This window comes from Culex quinquefasciatus, chromosome 3 (assembly GCF_015732765.1).
Source record: "Culex quinquefasciatus strain JHB chromosome 3, VPISU_Cqui_1.0_pri_paternal, whole genome shotgun sequence".
NCBI classification, from domain to species: Eukaryota; Metazoa; Arthropoda; class Insecta; order Diptera; family Culicidae; genus Culex; species Culex quinquefasciatus.
The window spans coordinates 146795304-146817511 of NC_051863.1; the positions used below are offsets into that span (position 1 = coordinate 146795304).

A 22208-nucleotide genomic window follows, 5' to 3' on the forward strand; every position below is an offset into this window, starting at 1 on the left:
ATTTTGTGAAATTGTCGAAAAAACTGACTATTTTCAAAAAAATGCCCAGGGAACGTGGTAAACAATTTTTCCGAAAGTTTTTATGTATGAGAGAGTTGTTTCTAACATGATTTTCTATCATTTGAGAACTGAGCACATTGAATTCCTCGACTTCGTGTTTTTTTGGGACACGCTAATGCAACATGCTTGTAGAACTCGAAAAGCAAAATGACATTTGCAGACATGATGTTTCATTTCAGTTTGCTAAACGTGATAACATAGTAGATTTGACCTTTGGCTTCGGCTGGGATTTCTCATAAACTAGTTGTTTATGTGAAGTTCGCGTTCGTGTTCTAAACACCGAGCAAGGACATGTTGACGAAACAAGCAAGGATAGTTCTAAAAATAGAAACAACTTATGTTCGAAAGAAGTTTTGGCAAACTGTTAGTGAACTTGGTAAAACCTAGATGACCGCAGACTTCTTATTGACGTTTAGGCCTGCTCATCCAACATAACCCCTCGTGGAAAGAAGCAGACGCGCGCCCGGACTTGATATTTGGAGTGATCTTGGGTTCGATACTTGCCCTGAGCATTCTTCACCAAAAAGGAAAACTGAAAATGCAGCACTGGGAACCAGCAGCAGTAGTAGTGTAGTAGTAGTAGCAAGCGATGTTAATTAGCACTCAAACATAATTGAAAAAAAAAATACCAAAGGCATAATTAAGAAATTGAATGATTTTTTATGGTTGATATTTTTTTTATTATCCATCATTCATAAATGGCGTATCCCTGTCCAAGCTAAAAAATTACAAAAAACTGGTAGTTAAATATCGTAAAGCGACATTTCTCACAAATAAAGGATTAAAGGAAGAAAAAATAACTTTTGAGCGAACACCTTGAACATATTTTATGAAAAGCCTGTTAACCATTCTTGTCTGCCACGATATGTTCTTGAACGGTTATAAAAACGTTTGCCTAACTCCCTCCTGAATCTTAAAGGCAGAATGTTGCTAAACGGTTCTAACGACGTTATCCAACCCGGTTCAGAATCTTATAGTCAAGAGTTCTAATGACATGTTCAACAAACGTTCTCTATGCAAGAAGGACGTGCGCTGGTAAAACTTAATTAAACCACGCACATTTCTAACGGGTTAAGAGATGTTCAACAACAGAAAAACGTGCGCTTTTTCCAGCGTTCAAGAGTTCTCAGGGACGTTGGGAAAACATAGTAAATGAGTTCAACAACACGTTCGGAAATCTTTTGGTGAACAAAGTGTGCTACTTGGGATGATTTTTTTCGAATTGTTTCAAATTATTTCTAATTGTCTCGAATTGTCTCGAATTGTCTCGAATTGTTTCGAATTCTATCGAATTGTTTCAAATTGTTTGTTAAGAATTGTCTATATTTTTTGAATTGTTTTGAATTGTTTCGAATTGTTTAGAAATGCTTACGGTTGTTTAGAATTGCTTCGAATTGTTTTGAATTGTTTAAAATTACAAATAATTATATTGAATTAGTTCAATATAGAATTGCAATGAATAGTTTAGAATTGTTATGAATTGATTTGAATTTATTTGATTTGTTTTGGATAGTTTTGATTTGTTTTCAATTGTTTTGAATTGTTCTGAATTGTTATGAATTATTTCGAATTGTTTTGAATTGTTTTGAATTATTTCAAATGGTTTCGAATTATTTAGAATTGTTTCGAATTATTTCGACTTGTTTCGAATTCTTTTGAATTGTTTCGAATTGCTTAGAACTGTTTTGAATTGTTTAGAATTGTTCATATTTTAACCATTGTTTCTAATTGTTTTGAATTGTTTTTAAATGTTGTGAACTGTTTGAAATTGTTATGAATTTTTTCGAATTGTTTTGAATTGTTCAGAATTGTTTAAAATCGCCAAAAATTATTTTGAATTATATTGATATTTTTTCGAATTGTTTCGATTTCTTTCGAATTGTTTAGAACTGTTTAGAATTGTTAAGTATTGTTTACATTTGTTAAGAATTGTTTATAATTTTTTAATTGTTTTAAATTGTTTTGAATTGCTTACAATTGTTTAGAATTGCTTAAAATTGTTTTGGATTGATTGAAATTGCAAAGAATTTTGAACTATATTGAATTGTTATGAATACTTTAGAATTGTTTTGAATTGTTTTGAATTGCTATGAACTGATTTTATTTGATTCGAATAGTTTTGAAATGTTTTGAATTTTCTTAAATTGTTTGTTTTGTCGATTTGTTTCGATTTGTTTCGATTGGTTTCGATTTGTTTTGATTTGTTTTGATTTGTTTTGAATTGTTTCGATTCATTTCGATTTTTTTCAATTTGTTTCGATTTGTTTCGATTTGTTTCGAATTGTTTCGAATTGTTTCAAATTGTTTCGAATTGTCTCGAATTGTCTCGAATTGTCTCGAATTGTTTCGAATTGTATGGAATTGTTTCAAATTGTTTGTTAAGAATTGTCTATATTTTTTGAATTGTTTTGAATTGTTTCGAATTGTTTAGAAATGCTTACGATTGTTTAGAATTGCTTCGAATTGTTTTGAATTGTTTAAAATTACAAATAATTATATTGAATTAGTTCAATATAGAATTGCAATGAATAGTTTAGAATTGTTATGAATTGCTTTGAATTTATTTGATTTGTTTTGGATAGTTTTGAATTGTTTTCAATTGTTTTGAATTGTTCTGAATTGTTATGAATTATTTCTAATTGTTATGAATTGTTTTGAATTGTTTTGAATTATTTCAAATGGTTTCGAATTATTTCGAATTGTTTCGAATTATTTCGACTTGTTTCGAATTCTTTTGAATTGTTTCGCATTGCTTAGAACTGTTTTGAATTGTTTAGAATTGTTCATATTTTAACCATTGTTTCTAATTGTTTTGAATTGTTTTTAAATGTTGTGAACTGTTTGAAATTGTTATGAATTTTTTCGAATTGTTTTGAATTGTTCAGAATTGTTTAAAATCGCCAAACATTATTTTGAATTATATTGAACTATGAGGAAAAAAGCTTAGGGACCATTCATAAACCACATACAAACAAGATTTTATTTGAATGGAAATTGTCCACGATGGGGGGGGAGTGGTTGAGATTTCAAAAAAAAAGTGTCCACGTGGTTTTTGGATGGTCCTTGAGAGTTGTTTTGATTTGTTTGAATTGTTTAGATTTTTGGATTTTTTAGAATTGTTCGAAATTGTTTATAATTGTTTAGAACTGTTTAGAATTATTTAAAATTGCTTAGAATGGTTTAGAATTGATGAAAATTGTTTACAATTGTTTTGAATGGTTTTGAATTATTCTGAACTGTTTTGAATTGTTTCGAATTGTTTCAAATTGTTTTGAATTGTTTTGAATTGCATCGAATTTTTAGAATTGTTTCGAATTGATTAGAACTGTTTCAAATAGTAAGAATTGGTTGGACTTGGTTAGAATTGTATAAAATTGTTTGCAATAGTTAAGAATTGTTTAGGATTGTTCAGCATTGTTTGGAATTGTTTTGAATTGCTTAGAACTGTTTAGAGTTATTTGAAATTGTTAAGAATTGTTTAGAATTGTTCATATTTTGTTAGAATTATTAAAAAAGGTTAAAAATTGTTTGTGTTATGTGTTATGCAAATCTTGATAATTGAATAGTTTTGATATGCTTTGGATTGCTTTAATTGTTTTCAATTGCTTCAATTTGTTTCTAAATTCAAGATAGGTATGAATATATTATTTTGACAAAAATATATATCTTGAAAGAAATAAGCCCGATACGAACTATTCTTCCAGCTGGTGTAAGTCCTTTCTTATGAATTTATGGATCTTTTGAATACAATTTTAAGATATTATTCTAGTACTTAAAAATTATACATTTGCTGTTGTTTTAGATAAAGTCTGCTCGGGCCCCTCCATCACCAGCCAGTGATCATCAAGAGGCAGGAAAAATTACACCCAGGCAGAGCAGTAAAATATTTTAGTAATGTATCCTACGCTTCGCCTTTGTTCGGAAAAATTTAGGTCACATTTGGTTTTTCCCGTCAAGCATGAATCCCACAGCCATACATCACTGACGCTCGCCGGCCAGCGTGTGGCCACGGATGAGCTTTGGAATCGGTGTCGAGCGATGAAAATTTGTGCTTGCTTTGAACCGAAACCTGCCACCACCCTCTCAACCGTTGACGCTCCAGATGAAACGTTTGGAACGTTAAATAAAAATTGTTTTTTAGCCAAAGCTGTTTTTTCGCCGATCTTTTCCCAGCTTTGACCTCAACGAAAGCCAAAAAAAAGCAGCAGCGATTTTCGTTGTCGTCCGCAAATTACACCGCCGTGAGCAATTAATGCAATTAATTTCGCTGGAAAATCTTCTTGAGCTTTTCCCGCGGCGGTGCCATATCTTTCGACGAGGAGCACCGATGTTTTTTTTTTCCTGGTCCTGGCTAATAACACAGCGAACAAGTCAAGCCACAGGACCACGTTTTTGCCACGGTGGCCGGTCGGTCGGCTGGTCAGGTTTCCGAACTGGGTTCCGTACGGTGGCAACGACAACGCAGATAGCAAATGTTGAAGTGGGATTTAGCAAATAGCTTGCCGCGGGGGCTTGAAAATCTACGCTCTAACGATCACGACAACTAGCCAAACTAGTGCCGTGGGGTGGTGAAGTGGGCATCAGGGGTGAAAGAGACGACTCATTTTTATTCAAATTCAGTCTAATAAGACTTTATAATATTATATATTTTTAGATTTTTAAACCATAACAAATTTCACATACAGTTAACATAAGTTCTTTATTTAACCCCATATGGCCCTCACTCACGATTCTCTACTTCCCGGGTTTACGACCAATAGCTAGCTAAGCCAGCTAGCCGGGGCCAGGATACCCTGTCGTGTCATGTCTTGCGGACCACAGGAACCAACCCACCACCAGCTCCTGGTTGACTGGGCTGATGCTGAGGGAACTAGCTCGTTAGCAGATAGTATTTTCGCCGGGGCCGACATCTGTGACGGTGTGGTCCAGGAGCTGCTGCAAGCGTCAAAACGAAAGGATATGACTGTGATGGGGGTCTCATGATTGAAATTAAGTTTAATAGTCCGGATGGCGCAGCGAACGGGCCTGCCGAGATTCGAGGGGGTGTTCCACGAGAATGGCCGCTGCGACAGCTGAGACGACTCGAGCTCGGAAGGCTAACTTTAGCTTTGGGCTATTTATTTTGCAGATCTTGGGGTTGGGAAATTTGTGGAGTCCTACTTTGGCCAGGCCGCATGGGAGATCCAAGGAAATAGTTGGAGAGATGTCCTTAGAACGCTTCAAATTGCGCATTACGACGTGGCAGATGGTGATGGATAATAGTTCTAGAAGTTGCTCATTAAAACATTTTAGAAGAGGGTTTGGCAACATAAATTCTACTTCGGATAACATGACATCGTTAGCAAATTGTCAGGTTACTTTACTTTGCCAGAAATAATTAGCATATGGTGAACCATCAACTCATATTGCTAAACATTGTTTACTCTGTTCCAAAGATCTTTTTTTTTCAAATATTTACATAGTTTGTTTGTTTGTATCAGATTTGCTATCTCTTTCTAGCAAAAGTTTGATGTCAGGTGACTTATAGCTGTTTTTTTTTTTTTTTGGCTGACCACCCGATATGTCAGCCAACATATTTCGCAGGGCTGTGACAGCTCGACCTCGATCATTGATTGCATCAGGACACTGTGACGAGAAGTTCGTCATTTTTGGGTTAAATAATATTTTCTTCAATGCCTTTTTGCTTAATTTCTTTTTTTTTTTGTGGACCCGGAATCAGTACGGGAATATCCAGGAAAAAAAATCGCGAGATTTTTTCAAAACCGGGAATTTCCAAATCCCGGATTTTTTGCTTCTCGGTCCTGGGATTTCCCGAAACTGAAAAAAAAAACAAACTATTGGCAAGATACAGCGATTTTACTGAAAAAAGTTTGATTTTACGTAGCACTCGGAAGTACATAGTGTACTTTTCAACAAAAAGGGATCTATCCCGCATAGTTCGGTTTTTATATGTGAGAAACTTATTTCGGATTTGAATTCATAGGACAGAGTGCAGCGCAAAATCAAACTTTTTTCAGTAAAATCGCTGTTTCTCGCCAATAGTTCATTTTAGTTTGAGGTCTACATTGATTATTATGTAAAACTATCCGGGAAATACGATGGTGATAAAATAAAACAAACAAAAATATAAGGAATTGGTCAAAATTGATTGTTAATACTTATAACGTTTAAATATAATATTAGTGAGCATTTAAGGGTTGAAATTTTATTTTTATCGAGTTCCTTAAACAATTTTCTTTAAAATGAAAACTATAGAAAGTCTTTGGCTCAAATAGTTACAAAGTTGTGATTAAAAAAGTTTTTTTAGAAAATCGTCTAAAAAGGAAGCGGTGCCAAAAATAGAGGGATGGTCCAATCAGCACCAAACTTGGGATTTCGGTTATCCATCGATAGATGAACGTTCCCTTCAAGTTTGATCCAAATCGATGAAGGTCGAGTCCTAAAGTGTACTCAGTTAACCTGGAATGACCCATTATTATTGAAAAGACTAGTTATTGTATTTGAATTTTCATGATTGTAAATTGTAAAAAAAAATATCACATTGAACAATGTTTCATATACACAGCAAAAAATCCGATGGTAAAATCGCATGCAAAAGCATGCACATCACCTTGGTCAAAATAAACACTTAAAATTACACACATGTATGTACAAAAAAAACGTGTAATATTACACAAATCCTTATTTTGAAACCAGGCATAGGTATCGAATTGGTTATCATGTCAAAGTCGTCAATGTAAATAAAAACAAGCAAAATAAAATGCTAAAAAAAACAATTTTATTAACACAACAATACATGCATTTCGAAGAAATCTATTCCCACCGACATTAATCCAACTGAATGAGCATTTTTCTTCTTAAGAGGTCGTTAAAAAGTTTTTTCACTTTTTCACTCGTCCTGGATACCGATTTTGATCGGCAGTCTCCGACGGGGAGGCGCAAAGTCCTCATCTCGACGACGTTCCAGCTTGGCCGGAAGCCCACCGCGAGCTAACCTTCATTCGACACCATGCGGCGCCGATGGACTGCTTTGGGAAGATGTCCAGCTTCCGACTATTTCGCGCCTTGAAGTCAACATGGCCAACTTGTTTCGATAGTGGTGCAATTCTGAGAAATAAAATGCAAATAAATAAGAGAGAATGATTAGAGATTAATGTAGAAGATGGAGAAGGGGCAAGGAAAACGTCAATCTTCACTTTTTTGCTTGTGCACATACATGATTTGTTACGTTTCAACGCCGAGCGTGCAGCTTCCAGGGCAAGTCCACGTCCCGACGACGTTGCAGCTTGGCCGGAAGCCCACCGGGAGCTAACCTTCATTCGACACCATGCGGCGCCGATGAACTGCTTCGGGGAGATGAGCGTGCGGCTTCCGGGGGATTTCCACATCCCGACGACGTTGCAGCTTGGCCGGAAGCCCACTGGGAACTCATCTTCGTTCGACACCATGCGGCGCCGATGGACTGCTTCGGGGAGATGAGCGTGCAGCTTCCGGGGGAAGTCCACATCCCGACGACGTTGCAGCTTAGTCGGAAGCCCACCGGGAGCTCATCTTCCCGGTCAAGTTTTGTCCAGCAGATTTGAACCGGGTATGATGCGCGACCTGGAGGTTGGGGGAATTTACTTCTGCGGTTGTTTAGTTGTCAGTTCTGAGCAAGGCCTCGCGAGGGTTTTGGTGTTGGTGATCATATTTACCTTTGGCGTCCGTCTGCAGGTGTTTAGCTGTCACGTACCGAGTTCGCCGGTTTCAGGAGGACGCTCCAAAGCCCGTTCGTGTTGTGTCCGGAAGATTTGAACCGGGACTGATGCACGGCCTGGAGGTTGGGAGAATTCACTCCTGCGGTTGTTTAGTTTTCAGTTCTGAGCAAGGCTTCGCGAGGGTTTTGGTGTTGGTGATCATATTTACCTTTGGAAGAGTCGATGAATGGCTTCCGCGAGTTGACAATCTGGGCATTTCCACCGGCAACGACCGTCAGCGCTGTCTGCGGCTGTTTAGATGTCACGTACCGAGTCCGCCGGTTCAGATCGACGCTCCGAAGACCAGTCGTGTTTTGTCCGACAGATTAGAACCGGGTATGAGGCTCACTCCTGCGGGTGTTTAGCTCTCACCGCTCTCACTCACCATTTCGGGCAACTCGAAATACGATCGCGATGCACCTGACAGAAGGAAACTGATGGCACTGGGATTTTATGAGATCTGTCAAAGTCGGCTAAATGAATTCGTCGATAATTTTACACGAAAATTGACAGTAAAACTTGTGTACAAGGTTGCGTTGAATATTGTATCGAATGTACAGCAAATATTACACGTTTAAGAAGTAATGGGTGTTAGTTTTTATTTTAAGGATTGGGGATCAAATAAGCATGTTATATTACACAAAATAAAATACATGCAGGTGTATTACATGCAGGCACTTTACTACTTTTTTTGCTGTGTAACTAATTTTTTTTATCATGATGATTAGATTTTTTTTATTGATTTCGGTTGACACAGTAATAGAATAAAACAATTAGTACATAGATTTTTAAAATGTTGCTCTAAATTCTCCTGTACCTATTCAGACTGCTGTCCCGATTATCCCCAGTTGACGGTAGAGACTAAAAGAAAGATTTCATAAAATGTGCTAGGTAAAACATAAATTTTCTGTCTAAAATTTTACAATGACTTGAATCATTTTATTTTATCTGTCTTTTTTTTTTTTGTTTTTTAGACACTTTTAAAGAATTGTTTAAGCAGTATTTGTTATTGAAATGGCATGAATTTTGTTATTACCGTCTGCCCGGGATAAGATGAACTCAAGCCAAATATGAGCCCTCTACGACAAAGGGAAGTAGGGTAAAACGGGCTTCGAAGTTTGAGGTCCAAAAACCTAAAAAATCTTAAAATTGCTCGCATTTCCGTAAAACTTCATCAATTCCAACTCTCTTAGTTGCATTCGAAAGGTCTTTTGATTTTAAGCTCGAAAAAAACCTAACAAATATAATGAAAGCAAAGATTTTATGACTGTTTCAAAAGTTTCCCGGGAAATTCATAACCCAGGAAAATTGGACGCCCTATCCGGAATAATCTGCATCGTTTCGAAGAATTCGATTTTTTTTAATTCTTCATTTTATATACTATTATCACACCAATAATCACAGTTATTCACATTGTTCACCGCTCAATTCATCCAATTTTCACAGCCGTTCCGGAGTGGCAGGTGGGAGCCTTAGGAAATGTTTGTGTTATTCCCCTTCTCCTGTTGTTAGTGCTGACGCTTCCGGTGAGGCTATTAAATAACGCTCCCAGCATGGCCTAGACATTTCCAGCTTTTTTTTTTTCGCTTTTTGTGCATTTTCTATCTGTGTATTGCAAACGGAAAAAATAGTTATACTTACTTTCAGACTTGATTTTTATTGTTTTAAAGTTTAAGAAGAAGAACTCAAACAATTTACATACTGCAATATTATGGTAGAATTATTCAAACCGAACATTCCGTGCCTTCTCCCTACTGAGTATGATTCTCACGGTTTGTTCCAACAGGACATCGTGTGCCGGTCGTTGATTGCATCAGGCCTTTCCCTGCAAGCTGAGTTTTTTTTTTGTTCCGAGCTGCAATCACACCAGCTCGAGGATGTGAACATTTTCCGATTTCCACACCTACTTTTACAGGGCCCTACAGCCGAATCAATTTGAGATAATAACAAAAACGGCCCGCTACATACTGGTTAACGAACCAAAATCCAGACCAGAGCCAAGCGACAAATACTTTTTTATAGATTTTGTACTTTTCAATTGAATTCAAAAACAAGGAGGGAATGAACCTCAACCCTAGAACAAATAGATACTCTAAGAGCACTCAAAACCTTTAAAAAAAAACCCTTGTCACAAAAACCCATCGGAACTGGAACTTATTTACAACGGATTCCGACCATTTCCAGTTCGTTACCGCCGTAGGCCAATGGGCGTTATTTGTGGCCAGTTTTTTTTTTCTTTTCATTTGAAAGCTGTGGTCCATTTGGCATACATTTGTTCAGGTTGGTTACTTGATGTGAATCATTTGAATTGTAAAATTTGTTGAATGATTATCAATGCTTTCAATATAAGTTTAAAAAAATATGACGTTATTCGGAAACTATCATACATTTCATAACAATTCGTTTTTATTTGTGGATGAATCAACACCATTTTTGTTTTTATTTATGTCGGCAGAGAGGAAATGTTTCGACCAACTATAGGCCCGGAAAGCCTACACATGGTCACGAACGACAACGGCCAACGCTGCATCTACTTCGCAGCCTCTCGTGGAATGGTGGTTAGAAGCACTTATTTTCCACGCAAGGACATCCATAAAGCCACCTGGACATCACCTGATCAACGGACGAAAACGCAAATCGACCACGTTCTGATCGACGGCCGATTCTTCTCGGACGTAACAAACGTGCGCACCTTTCGCGGTGCGAATATTGACTCGGACCACTACCTAGTTGGAGTTGACATGCGCTCAAAGCTGTCGACGGTGTTCAACCAACGCCGAAGCCGGCGGGCCCTCCGTTCAACACCGCGTGTCTGCAGAACGGAGATGTGGCCCACGGTTACGCGCAGCAGCTGGAAGCGAATCTGCCAGGTGAGGAGGAACTTGGCGCAGCCTCGCTCGAAGATGGTTGGAGTCGCATACGCTCAGCCATCGGCAGTGCAGCGGAAGCCACACTGGGTAGTGCGATCCGAGTCAGTCGAAACGATTGGTACGACGACGAGTGCCAGCGGATTACCGCCGAGAAGAAGGCAGCCTACGACAGGAAGCTGCACAAGGCGACGAGAGGGAACGTGGAACGATACAGGCAGGCTCAGAATCGGCAGGTCGCGGTCTTCAAGCTTAAGAAGCGCCAGCAAGAAGACCGAGATTGTGCGGAAATGGAGCAGCTATTCCGAGCTAATGAAACGCGGAAGTTTTACGAGAAGGTGAACCGGTCCCGCAAAGGCTTCGTGCCGCGAGCCGACGTGTGCAGGGACAACGAGGGGAACCTAATCGTAAGCAAGAGCGAGGTGTTGGAAAGGTGGAAGCAGTACTTCAACGAGCACCTCAACGGCGATGAAGCGGACGGAGACGGCGTTGGAGTCAACCTTGGAGCGCCCGCAGCTGATGAACAGTTCCCAGAGCCTGATCTAGAGACGGTGAAGAGGGAGATCAGGAAACTAAAGAACAACAGAGCTGCCGGCAAGGATCGGTTACCCGGTGAGCTCTTCAAATATGGAGGAGAGAAACTGGCGAGGGCGCTTCACTGCGTGATCTCCAAGATCTGGGAGGAGGAGAAGCTACCGGAGGAATGGATGGATGGTGTCGTGTGCCCCATCTACAAAAAGGGCGATAAGCTGGACTGCGGCAACTACCGCGGCATTACGCTTATCAACGCGGCCTACAATATCCTCTCCCAGATCCTCTGCCGTCAGCTGTCACCCCACGCAAGGAGGTTCGTGGGGCCCTACCAAGCGGGCTTCACTGGTGCGCGCGCCACCACGGACCAAATATTTTGTCTCCGACAAATCCTCGAGAAATGTCGTGAGTACAACGTGCCCACACATCACATCTTCATCGATTTCAAGGCGGCCTATGATACAGTCGACCGCGAGCAGCTATGGCAGATTATGCACGAGAACGGGTTTCCGGATAAACTGACTCGACTGATCAAGGCTACCTTGGATGGTGTGATGTGTCACGTGCGTGTTTCGGGGGATTTAGCGGAACCCTTCGGATCACGCCGAGGGCTGCGGCAAGGTGATGGCTTATCCTGTGCGCTTTTGACATCGTTCTTGAGGGCATCATTCGAAGGGCGGGCATTGAAACGAGTGGCACGATTATGAACAAGTCTTACCAGTTGCTTGCTTTTGCCGATGACATCGACATTGTGGCAAGAAACCTGGAGACGGTGACGGATGTCTACACCCGACTGAAGGTACAAGCAAGGCGTGTAGGACTTGGCATGAATACGACGAAGACGAAGTACATGAGAGGAAGGGGTTCGAAGGATGTCGGCCCCCAAGTCTCACCCTCTAACTGTGGATGGTGATGAGTTGGAGGAGGTGAGCGAGTTCGTGTACTTAGGATCGCTGGTAACCGCCGACAATGACACCAGCAAAGAGATCCGGACTCGTATTTTTGCTGGAAATCGTGCGTACTTCGGATTACGGAAAACCCTTACTTCGGATCGAGTGCAACGCCGCACGAAGCTGGCGATGTACAAAACACTGATTAGACCGGTAGTCCTCTATGGCCACGAGACTCGGACGATGCGGCAAGAGGACGAACGTGCCCTTGGAGTTTTCGAACGGATCTACGGTGGAGTGCAGGTGTCTGACGGAGTGTGGCGACGACGCATGAACCACGAACTGCACGCGTTTCTTGAAGAACCGACCATCGCCACCCAGGCGAAGATCGGGAGGCTCAGGTGGGCCGGCCATGTCGCCAGAATGGACGAAAGCCAGCCTGTAAGACTGCTATTTGACCGCGCTGAACCAGCTGGCGGAACAGGCAGAAGAGCAGGGAAACCGCGCGCACGGTGGGGAGACCAAGTGAATGGTGATATCCGGAAGATCTGTAACCTGGGAAATTGGAGAGTAGCAGCACAAGACCGAGAAAGATGGAAGCGTCTTCTTGCTACAGCACGCGTACCTGGTGCGCTATGCTGATTGGTATGGTATGTATGCATTTTTTAATGTGTCGGGCATTTTCAAACAACAAATCGTTTGAACCTTGTTAATTTGACTGCGAAAGCAAAAAAACCATCAAATCCTGCATACCAAGAAACAATCGAATTAATAATAAAATACCGTATGGAATGTTTTTTTGTAATTAATTCTGAAAAAAAACAAAGCAAAATTATCATTGGTGACAAATTTGAGACATTACATGAATCAAAATCTAATTTATTTTATGTCAAAAGTTTGGCAGAAAAGGAGCATAAAATTGAATGTTACATAATGTATGATTTTTTTGTTATTGGATTGTTATTGTAATAACAGACTAATAATACTTTTAGTTGCTCTTCAAACAAATCTTTGTTATTATTTTTAGTTACCAAAAACCAGATGGAGGTATTCTTCCGTAACAAATAATGTTATCAAAAAGTTGTTTTGAGACCGAGCCACGTAGCCAAGTGGTAACGCTTCCGCCTCGTAAGCGGTAGATCGGGGTTCAAATCCCGGCTCGGACCAACACAACTGGCGATCTTTTCCCTTCTGGATTCGATTGCTTAGTAAAGGGAAGGTAGTGTATCGTCACAAACTGGACCTTATCACGACACCTTAGGAAGACAACCTATGAAATGTTAACATTAATCTTAACATTTTAAAATTAAGTTGATTAATAAACTGTCACTGAATCCGCTTTGTTAATGCCGGCCCTGATACTCTTCACGGGTGTTCCCCTCAGGAACAGGGAAAGATTTACTTTACAAAGTTGTTTTGGCCAATATCAGACCAATAGCAAATCTTGTTATGATATGTTTATACAGTATTTGTGATTGAAATGACATGAATTTTGTTGTTACCGTCTGCCCAGTAAGTAATTGCAAAGACAATCGTCAGATTAATTATACTTCGTTTGCGTTCAGTTCAAAATTAATTAAAGACCATAATTTAATCTCTAATGAATATCTGCAGTCTGTTGCATCCTAACAAAAGCATTCCATTCATCATTCCTCCCACCAGAAGAGAAGTTGGACACATGTTGCCAGCTGTCAGGTACATCTGGCAAGGACAGCCCAACAATCCAAGAAAACCTTTGGCCCCAAGCCATAGAAATGCCTTTCTCAAGAGATAGCGAGAAAGCGGATGTCAATGGTATGGATTGTCGATGGTAATTTACGATAATTGAGAAGCAATGTAATTGTTTTGTTCTTTACTGGGACACCGCCGGCCGCCTTCCACAGGTGGTTGAACATAAACATTGCCAGACAAGACAAACCGACAGCCCTTGGGGGGGGCAAGCCTCCAGCATCCAAAATCGATAGAGGAGTACATTTGCATATGACGTGACCTTTGAGTGTTGAGGGGTTGGGAGCGCTATAATTTGTGCAAATGTGTATCCGATGCATCCCCCGAGGACAAAAGTGAGGCAAAGATCAGCCCCAGTAAGCCTCCCAGGTGAATGAAATTTGTAATTAGTTCCCGTAATGGGTATTTAATTGCTTTTTCAATCATCGTCATCATCATTCGATACGGTCGTCGATTGTGGTGCGCAAGCAAATTGAAATGGGAATTGTCACCGGAGGGATCATTGTGGTTTGTTATTTGGAGTTGGATTCAACAAATTAGCAAAACCATTCTGTGTTATTATTTCTATAATTTTATTTCCAACACATTCAAATCCAAAATTGATTGAAGGTTCAAACTTTAACTTCAGCAAACAAAACTTCCTTCTTTTTTCAACACAACCAACCTCAGAAGATGTGAATCATCATACTTTTTATACGACCAAAATCCCGCCAGACGCGACCATGAATGCAAATGTAAACATGGAACTATAATCAATCATGAGAGTGCCCCCTTGTCAGACACCCAGAGTTGTTGGCCGTCGTCAACCGGTGGCACTGGCCACCGTCAAAAAGAAGGAAACAACAACAAACATTATGGTAAACGTTATCTCAAACAAAGTTTGCATATTTTTTTTAGATACTTTTAAGTGTATAAAATGGGAATTAAAATAAAATAAACATTTCCAAAAACAATAAATTACAACAGGAAAGTTCAAACTAAATAAAAAACATGGAATAAGACAAAATATAAATCATTCCAATACAAATAAAAACAATCTTCCATCACGTTACACTTCCAACAGTGCATCGTTAAATGTGTGAACGATCGTCTCGATGGCGGTCGGTGTCGCATCGAATAACCATAAAGCGTTTAACGTTTTATCCAAATCAAACATCGTCATCAACGCACCATGATGCCAGTACACAGAAAAAAAATAATTGAGAAAATATAATGTAACGGCAAATTAGGGCACTTACATTATTTTAAGCATTATTTTATTTAAATTTAACAAAAAAAAATGAACAATTGAAAAAATAATATCAATTTTTCAAAGTGCTCTCCAAAGTTTTCACAAAGGTAGCCAATCACTTCGACGCCGTCGTGCTAACTTGTCGTAAGTTGCTTTTTAACGTTCTGAGAAAAACGCGTTTTAATGTTTGACCTTGAATAAACAAAAACCAGAGCACGCAATGTAAACAACAACAAACACGTTTTGTTTGGCTGACCATTCTGTGCATTATCCCGAAGTTTGGTTGAAATTGGTTGCTGGAGTCCCGAGTTATAATTATAAATGTTTACGGTAGTCTAACTTGTACGTGCGTCAAACGCATCCTGACCTGAAATCGCTTTGGCAAATTGTCGCACTTACATCATTTTTCAGACTGTGTCAAGATAGCACGTCAAGATTGAAACTACTTTCATGTATGAAAAGTGACAAAAATGCACAAAGTTCTCAGGATTGAAATCGAATTTTGGGGATCTTTGAAGGCTAAAAACTGAGGCATTGTGAGCTGCACAAAATGGCGTTCTTAACTCAATTTGACCCAAAATGTACATACGACAAGTTAGCACGACAGCGACGACTTGCTGACACTATCCATTGAGTGTTGTTGAAGGAACCCACCAACAACAGGGCTTTTCCACCTGAGCTTCGTGGTTTAGCACGTACCTAATTGTCACATAATGGGTGGTTGGATGCATCACTTGCAACGACATTTTACACAGTAAACAAAATCATGAAAGTATTGCATCTCTGAGTGTGATAAAATTTGATTTAAGAAAAATGATTAATATTAGGTTAAACGTTGTTTAAGTTCAAATGTGAATACTATAATATATTTAAGTGCTCAATTATGTCGTAGAACCAACTCTATGTTTTTTTTTTATTGAACAAAACCTCAAAGTTGTGATAAAATTTGTATGTTAACACCTGCATCCACAAATTCCAAGATATCAATAGCAATCAAAAACAGACAAGTTTGTTGAAAAATTCCATAGAATGTAAAATTTATATATTATATCTTTGCATTTTTTGGAGTTTTTACAAACAAATGTTTATTTCCATGTCTTGAATCCATTTTCATAATTATAAATTTAATAGAACAAATAAATTGAAATAAAACTTTGAACATTCATCCACTAATGCGCAACAGATGACTCACCAAATCAATAATATTTTGAAAGTGAATGTGTGTGTGTGCTCCCGGCTGTTGATTCTTATCAATTGGCTAGGGTCATCACCTGCTTACCGGGGAAGTGGCAAATAGTTTTGATTAGTGGTCATTGCACGTGTGAGTGGGGCAAATACGTAGTATGCAAATCAGCTCAGCGTTGAGTAATTTGCTGTTTCTTTTTGTGTTTGTAATGCCATCGAATTTCGAATTGCAGCTTTGGAGTTTAGCAAAAATGAGCTACAATGTAGTTTTTAAAATGCCTCAAATTTATTATATGATGAAATAGATCAAAAGCAACAATTACCAAAGTGAAATTAAGATAATTTAATTAAACGACAACAAAAAATACGCAAAAAGTGTTCTTAAAACTACATAAAATTACATGTCAATAGAAAAATAATCACAACTATGAATTCGTCACTTGTCACTTTAACAGTTGACTTGTTACTAGATAGCACACTAGCGACAAATTCTCTTTATCTGTTTTCAAATTATTTAGTAGCTTTAATTCAAATGTTGCTTACGGGCCCATCTTAAATGATCATATAAAATGGTCACCTAAAAGTGATTTATGATTTTTTTCAAATTAAGTTTTAGTGAACATTTCTATTTGTTACTAATATAAAACTAATGATACATTCAAAGCATAGCATAGCATAGCGTAACGGATCTGCACCACGCTGTAGCTCATACAGTCCCGTGGGGACTGTTAAATAACGAAAATGTAAAAAAAAAACAAAATTTCCAAAAACATCAGCTGCAAGATGTATTTAACAATCTTTTTTCATAAAATTATTTTTATTAAGTCCTTTTCGGTGCTGGGGCCTGGTTCCTAGTCGGCTTAAGTAAGGGTCATTCCATCTCAACTGTGCACGAAAAAGTGCAAATTTAAAAATTACCCTCTCCGATCCTGCTCAAATTTGGCTGAGCTGTTGATACTATCAAAACATGCAAGAATCCCGAATTTCATCCAAATCGGACCACCCCCTCCATTTTTGTACCTCCCCAAAAAATCGACTTTTTGGCGATTTTTGACCAAACCTCCCAGTTTCAAACGACGATAACTCAGGAACCACAAATCTTAGAGGGTCGGTCTTAGGCTCAATTTTGAAGGAAATTGGACGTAGAATCCATTTCCGTGATCAAAATTTTGATTAATTTATTTTTTCTACCTGTATTGCGCAATTGAAATCTTTTAACGGCCGTATCTCAAAACACCCCAACTTATTTTTTTTATTTGACCTCTCCATCGTGTTCCCCGGCCAATTTTACATAAGAATCACTTATCGACAGAAATGAATATGTTTCGTTCCAGAGATATCGAATTTTAAAGTTTTGTGTTTTCGAGATTACCTACATCAGCTTCATTCGCCGCATCTGCTAGAAGCACACAGGCGGGCTGTTCAATAACTGCTACCTGGTGTTCTGGGAGATGATTAATTTAATTTATATTTTTATAATTTTACGCAAATATTTATTCATATAGCTAATACCTAGAAATTCTAGTATGTTTGGCAGGTTAAGTCCACGCTCCTAGTTTTGTCCAATTTGCTCATTTTCACTATTTAAACAACAATTTTTGCAAAACTTTTAATGGAAACTTGCTTGTTTACTTATTATTGAGCTATTTATCACTCGATTTCAGTTGAAAACGCTTTTAATCAGCTGTAATTGAATGCCAAAGCGCTGATATGGCAAGATTAGAGGAACGCTGGAATAAGATGCTGTTCCCTACCTTGATCAATCTATTTTTGTGAAAGGAATATTAATTGGGTAATTTTACGTGTTGCTAACCGTTTTAGAGTACCTCCGAGGTCATGACTAGGGCCTTTATCATGGGCGGTAGCAAAATAGTGCCATTCAGCAAAAACCCCAAAACCTGCTTTATTATTATTATTATTGTTATAGTTAATTATTGACACTTTACCATAATTTGGCAAATCCGATTTATGGTTTAAATGATTGATGATATTAAATCAATTTTATATTGTGAGCCAGCTCCATTTGATAAAAAGAATCCAAGAATGATATAAGAAAAAAATACTGTTGTTCGGACGGTGTCGAAATCATCGCAACTAAATTTGGGGAATTAGCCGCTTTGCAGCAGATTAAACTTTGTGATTTTCTTACATTTTTCAGTTTTATACTTTCCAGAAATCCTTTTCCTGCTCCTTGTGATCGTCCTTCATTAGAGTACAACGTATCAATTAACGTCAACGTCAACGTCAACGTCAACGTAATCATTTTATTAATTTTAGTTCATATTTTTTACTCACTAATGTATCGTGCACTTATTGTTCAGTGTTACTAACAAGATTAATTGCATTTTCCTGCTCGCTCCGTCGGAATCCAATTCTGCCCTTTACTGTGTGTCGTTATTGCTCTGTCCTGTGGGTTAGCACAGAAATTCACTTCATTCATTTTTTTTTAGCAGATAAACATTCGTGATTCAACTCCAGTTTCCTACAGTGTTATACAGTAAATTTTTGTCCAATTTGATAAAGATTATTTATGATGAAATATTATTTCAATAAATGGCCAGGTAGCAGTTATTGATCAGCCCGCCTGTGTGCTTCTAGCAGATGCGGCGAATGAAGCTGATGTAGGTAATTTCGAAAACACAAAACTTTAAAATTCGATATCTCTGGAACGAAACATATTCATTTCTGTCGATAAGTGATTCTTATGTAAAATTGGCCGGGGAACACGAATTTCTAGGTATTAGCTATATGAATAAATATTTGCGTAAAATTATAAAAATATAAATTAAATTAATCATCTCCCAGAACACCAGGTAGCAGTTATTGAACAGCCCGCCTGTGTGCTTCTAGCAGATGCGGCGAATGAAGCTGATGTAGGTAATTTCGAAAACACAAAACTTTAAAATTCGATATCTCTGGAACGAAACATATTCATTTCTGTCGATAAGTGATTCTTATGTAAAATTGGCCGGGGAACACGATGGAGAGGTCAAATAAAAAAAATAAGTTGGGGTGTTTTGAGATACGGCCGTTAAAAGATTTCAATTGCGCAATACAGGTAGAAAAAATAAATTAATCAAAATTTTGATCACGGAAATGGATTCTACGTCCAATTTCCTTCAAAATTGAGCCTAAGACCGACCCTCTAAGATTTGTGGTTCCTGAGTTATCGTCGTTTGAAACTGGGAGGTTTGGTCAAAAATCGCCAAAAAGTCGATTTTTTGGGGAGGTACAAAAATGGAGGGGGTGGTCCGATTTGGATGAAATTCGGGATTCTTGCATGTTTTGATAGTATCAACAGCTCTGCCAAATTTGAGCAGGATCGGAGAGGGTAATTTTCAAATGCTGTTCCGCTTCAGATGGAATGACCCGTAATTAAATTTGTCTTAAAGTTTATAGTAATTACTATTCCACAATCTTTTAGTTTGAAATAACGTTATTTAAAAACCATTTTCATATTTGCCCCGCCACTCAAACACTTTGAGCACCCCTGCTTTAATTGCACATTCATTTTTAAGAGAGATTTAACAAATCAAACGTTGGTATTTTCAGAATTTAATCCTATATTTAAATATTGTTTAATAGTAATAAAATCACAAAAATCCTTAATAACTTACACAATGTCAAAAAATGCAAAATAATTATTATTCTATTTCATTGTGTTATCGATTTTTTCAGTGACAGTTGAAAATTTGGCTCCGTATTTTTATTATATTTTGAATTATAAAAAACATGTTTCAGAAATATTTAATTCACCCAACTGACATTTTAGAACAAATTTCTTATGACCAAATACTTGGCGATAATAAAAAGGCCCTAAATGTGGGTCACCAACTCACACAGCAGTTGTCCCTACCCATTTTCAATTTCCGTGAAACTTCTGCTCGTTGGTCCCTGGTCACGAATCCGAGGTCCATTCTTTAATATCTCGTGACGGTGGGGCGGTACGATCCTTTTCATTTTTAACGCCCAAAAACATAGTTTTCATAAAAAAGTTAAAAAATAGTTTTAAAATCATTTCGAGTTGGTCAACTATGAGATCCGGCCTCCAAAAAGTGTATAAATAACACTTAAGTGCTAATAACTTTTGATAGGGTTGTCAGATCCTCAATGTTCTAGGCTCATTTGGAAGGTCTTTCGATTATCCAACTAACGACTGGTCGCATGATGGACCCGGACTTCATATTCATTGAAATATCTGAGATCCGGCTTCCAAAAAGTGTATAAATAACACTTAAGTGCGAATAACTTTTGATAGGGTTGTCAAATCCTCGATGTTTGAGGCTCATTTGAAAGGCCTCCAAGACGGATCGAATGAGACTAATACGGTCAAAATCCGTTCATCCAGTCCGGAGATAATCGAGTGACAATTTTTTTTGTCCACCCACCTACACACATCCACACAGACATTTGCTCAGAACATGATTCTGAGTCGATATGTATACGTGAAGGTGGATCGAGGTCAAATTAATAAGTTCATTTTTCGAGTGATTTTATAGCCTTTCCTCAGTAAGGTGAGGAAGGCAAAAACATAACGGGTTTGTTTAAAACCATCACGATTATCGCGATTTTATCAAAAAAAAATGTGAAAAAGTGATGACTTTTGACCAGTGATTCAAACTTTTAATCCTTAAACCAAAATTTTCTGCTCTTGAAAGTATTTTTTGTAAAGTCCAGCAATTATTGCATAAGAATTACACTTTTGGACGTTGGTTGTGGCACGAGCACTGCTTGAATGTGGGATTTTTCTTGAATAAGAATCAAACCAGAACAAATGGTATGGATTAATGTTACCTATTCGTACAAAATACATAACAAGATAAAAATTTACACTATTTCAGAGATTTTGTTCCTGTCGCCAAATATGAATTATAATTTAGGTTTTTTTATTGCGAAAAAGACAACATTTTAATTAATCTAGAGTAAATCACAGCCTATATAAACAAATTGAACTCACTGCGTTGCACCTCATCATTTTCGCGTACTGCCGGTGGCGGAACTTCCGCTGCACTCTGTCCAGCAACAACAACGGCAAACGACATCACAACGCTCATCGTCACCAGCAAGGTTAACGCGTAGAATTTCATGCTAGCGGCTTTTCCCGTCGTTGATTCGCTCACAAACCCAAGTACTGGAACAATAAACCGCACCTTCACTTAGAACACAGATGTTTGTCGTTTGAAACTAGATTCGTTTGATTTTGTGCAAATTGCCGTGTGAAATTGTCGCCGTCAAAAGTTTGCTAAAAAACAACACACCTTTTTGGAATTTCCACTAAAGAGAAGCGCTCTTTTGCAGGCTGAACTTTTCACGGTCGTTCGTTGATTCACGGTTCTGTTATTCTTTTCACGACTGAGACAAAACTTCCACGTTTGTCCTAGCGATACCGGTTTAACTTAGCGGCTGCTGTTTTTATTAAGTGTTTGCTCGGAGTGTCGGCGACTGACGACTGGCGAGCGTTTATGAGTTATCAATAGCTTTTATAGACTCGCGCGTCACGCCACGCCACGCCGCGGCTCTCCACACTAAACACTACACACTACTGGTGGAAGTGTTGATGCGGGGGTTTTCACCCGTCAAAACACCCCTTCCGAACGATCCATCGATGTCCCATCAGTATCATCGTCAGTTAAGTTATTGTCTCTTGAGCTTCGATGAGGCTTTTTGGCTTTAGTTTGTGAACGCACGACTCAGGCGTGACAAGCGTGGTTTCGCGTTCTGATATCAGCACTGCTGACGGCACTTTTGCATACTGTTTGGCCCCGTGTGGAAACCGGCATGAAAACAATGTAAAAAAGCGCAATTTAGAGGAGGAAATGTGAATGGTGTTGCATTTTTGGATCGAAAATGGAGCACATTGTAAATCATAATTTAATGAAAGATTGAACTAAAAATAATAAAATATTTTTTGATGGTTTGGTTCAAACATTTCTTACAACTGCTTCTGATTCTGCATTTGCTTGGGTCTGGTGGTGAAATT

At 38.4% G+C, this 22208-nt stretch overlaps 1 protein-coding gene and 1 long non-coding RNA gene across 3 annotated transcripts in view; both read right to left on the minus strand.

Moving 5' to 3' along the window:
• Positions 1-21701, minus strand: part of LOC6036430 (U-scoloptoxin(19)-Sm1a) — a 54003-nt gene extending 32302 nt beyond the window's left edge. Inside the window, exon 1 of one of the 2 annotated variants that reach the window (XM_038263075.1) lies at positions 21186-21698. In XM_038263075.1, coding sequence (XP_038119003.1) covers positions 21186-21315 — 130 coding nt within the window. In that variant the 5' untranslated portion in view covers positions 21316-21698. Of the gene's footprint in view, positions 1-21185 lie in introns of both variants that reach the window. The other variant, XM_038263076.1, reaches the window with a different exon arrangement.
• LOC119769691 lies at positions 6817-8344 on the minus strand. The gene is made up of 4 exons (XR_005278488.1): positions 7966-8344; positions 7755-7896; positions 7374-7685; positions 6817-7167 (listed from the first exon to the last, which is right to left on the minus strand). It is a non-coding gene; the product is annotated as an uncharacterized LOC119769691 (long non-coding RNA).
• Positions 21702-22208: the final 507 nt, after the last annotated feature.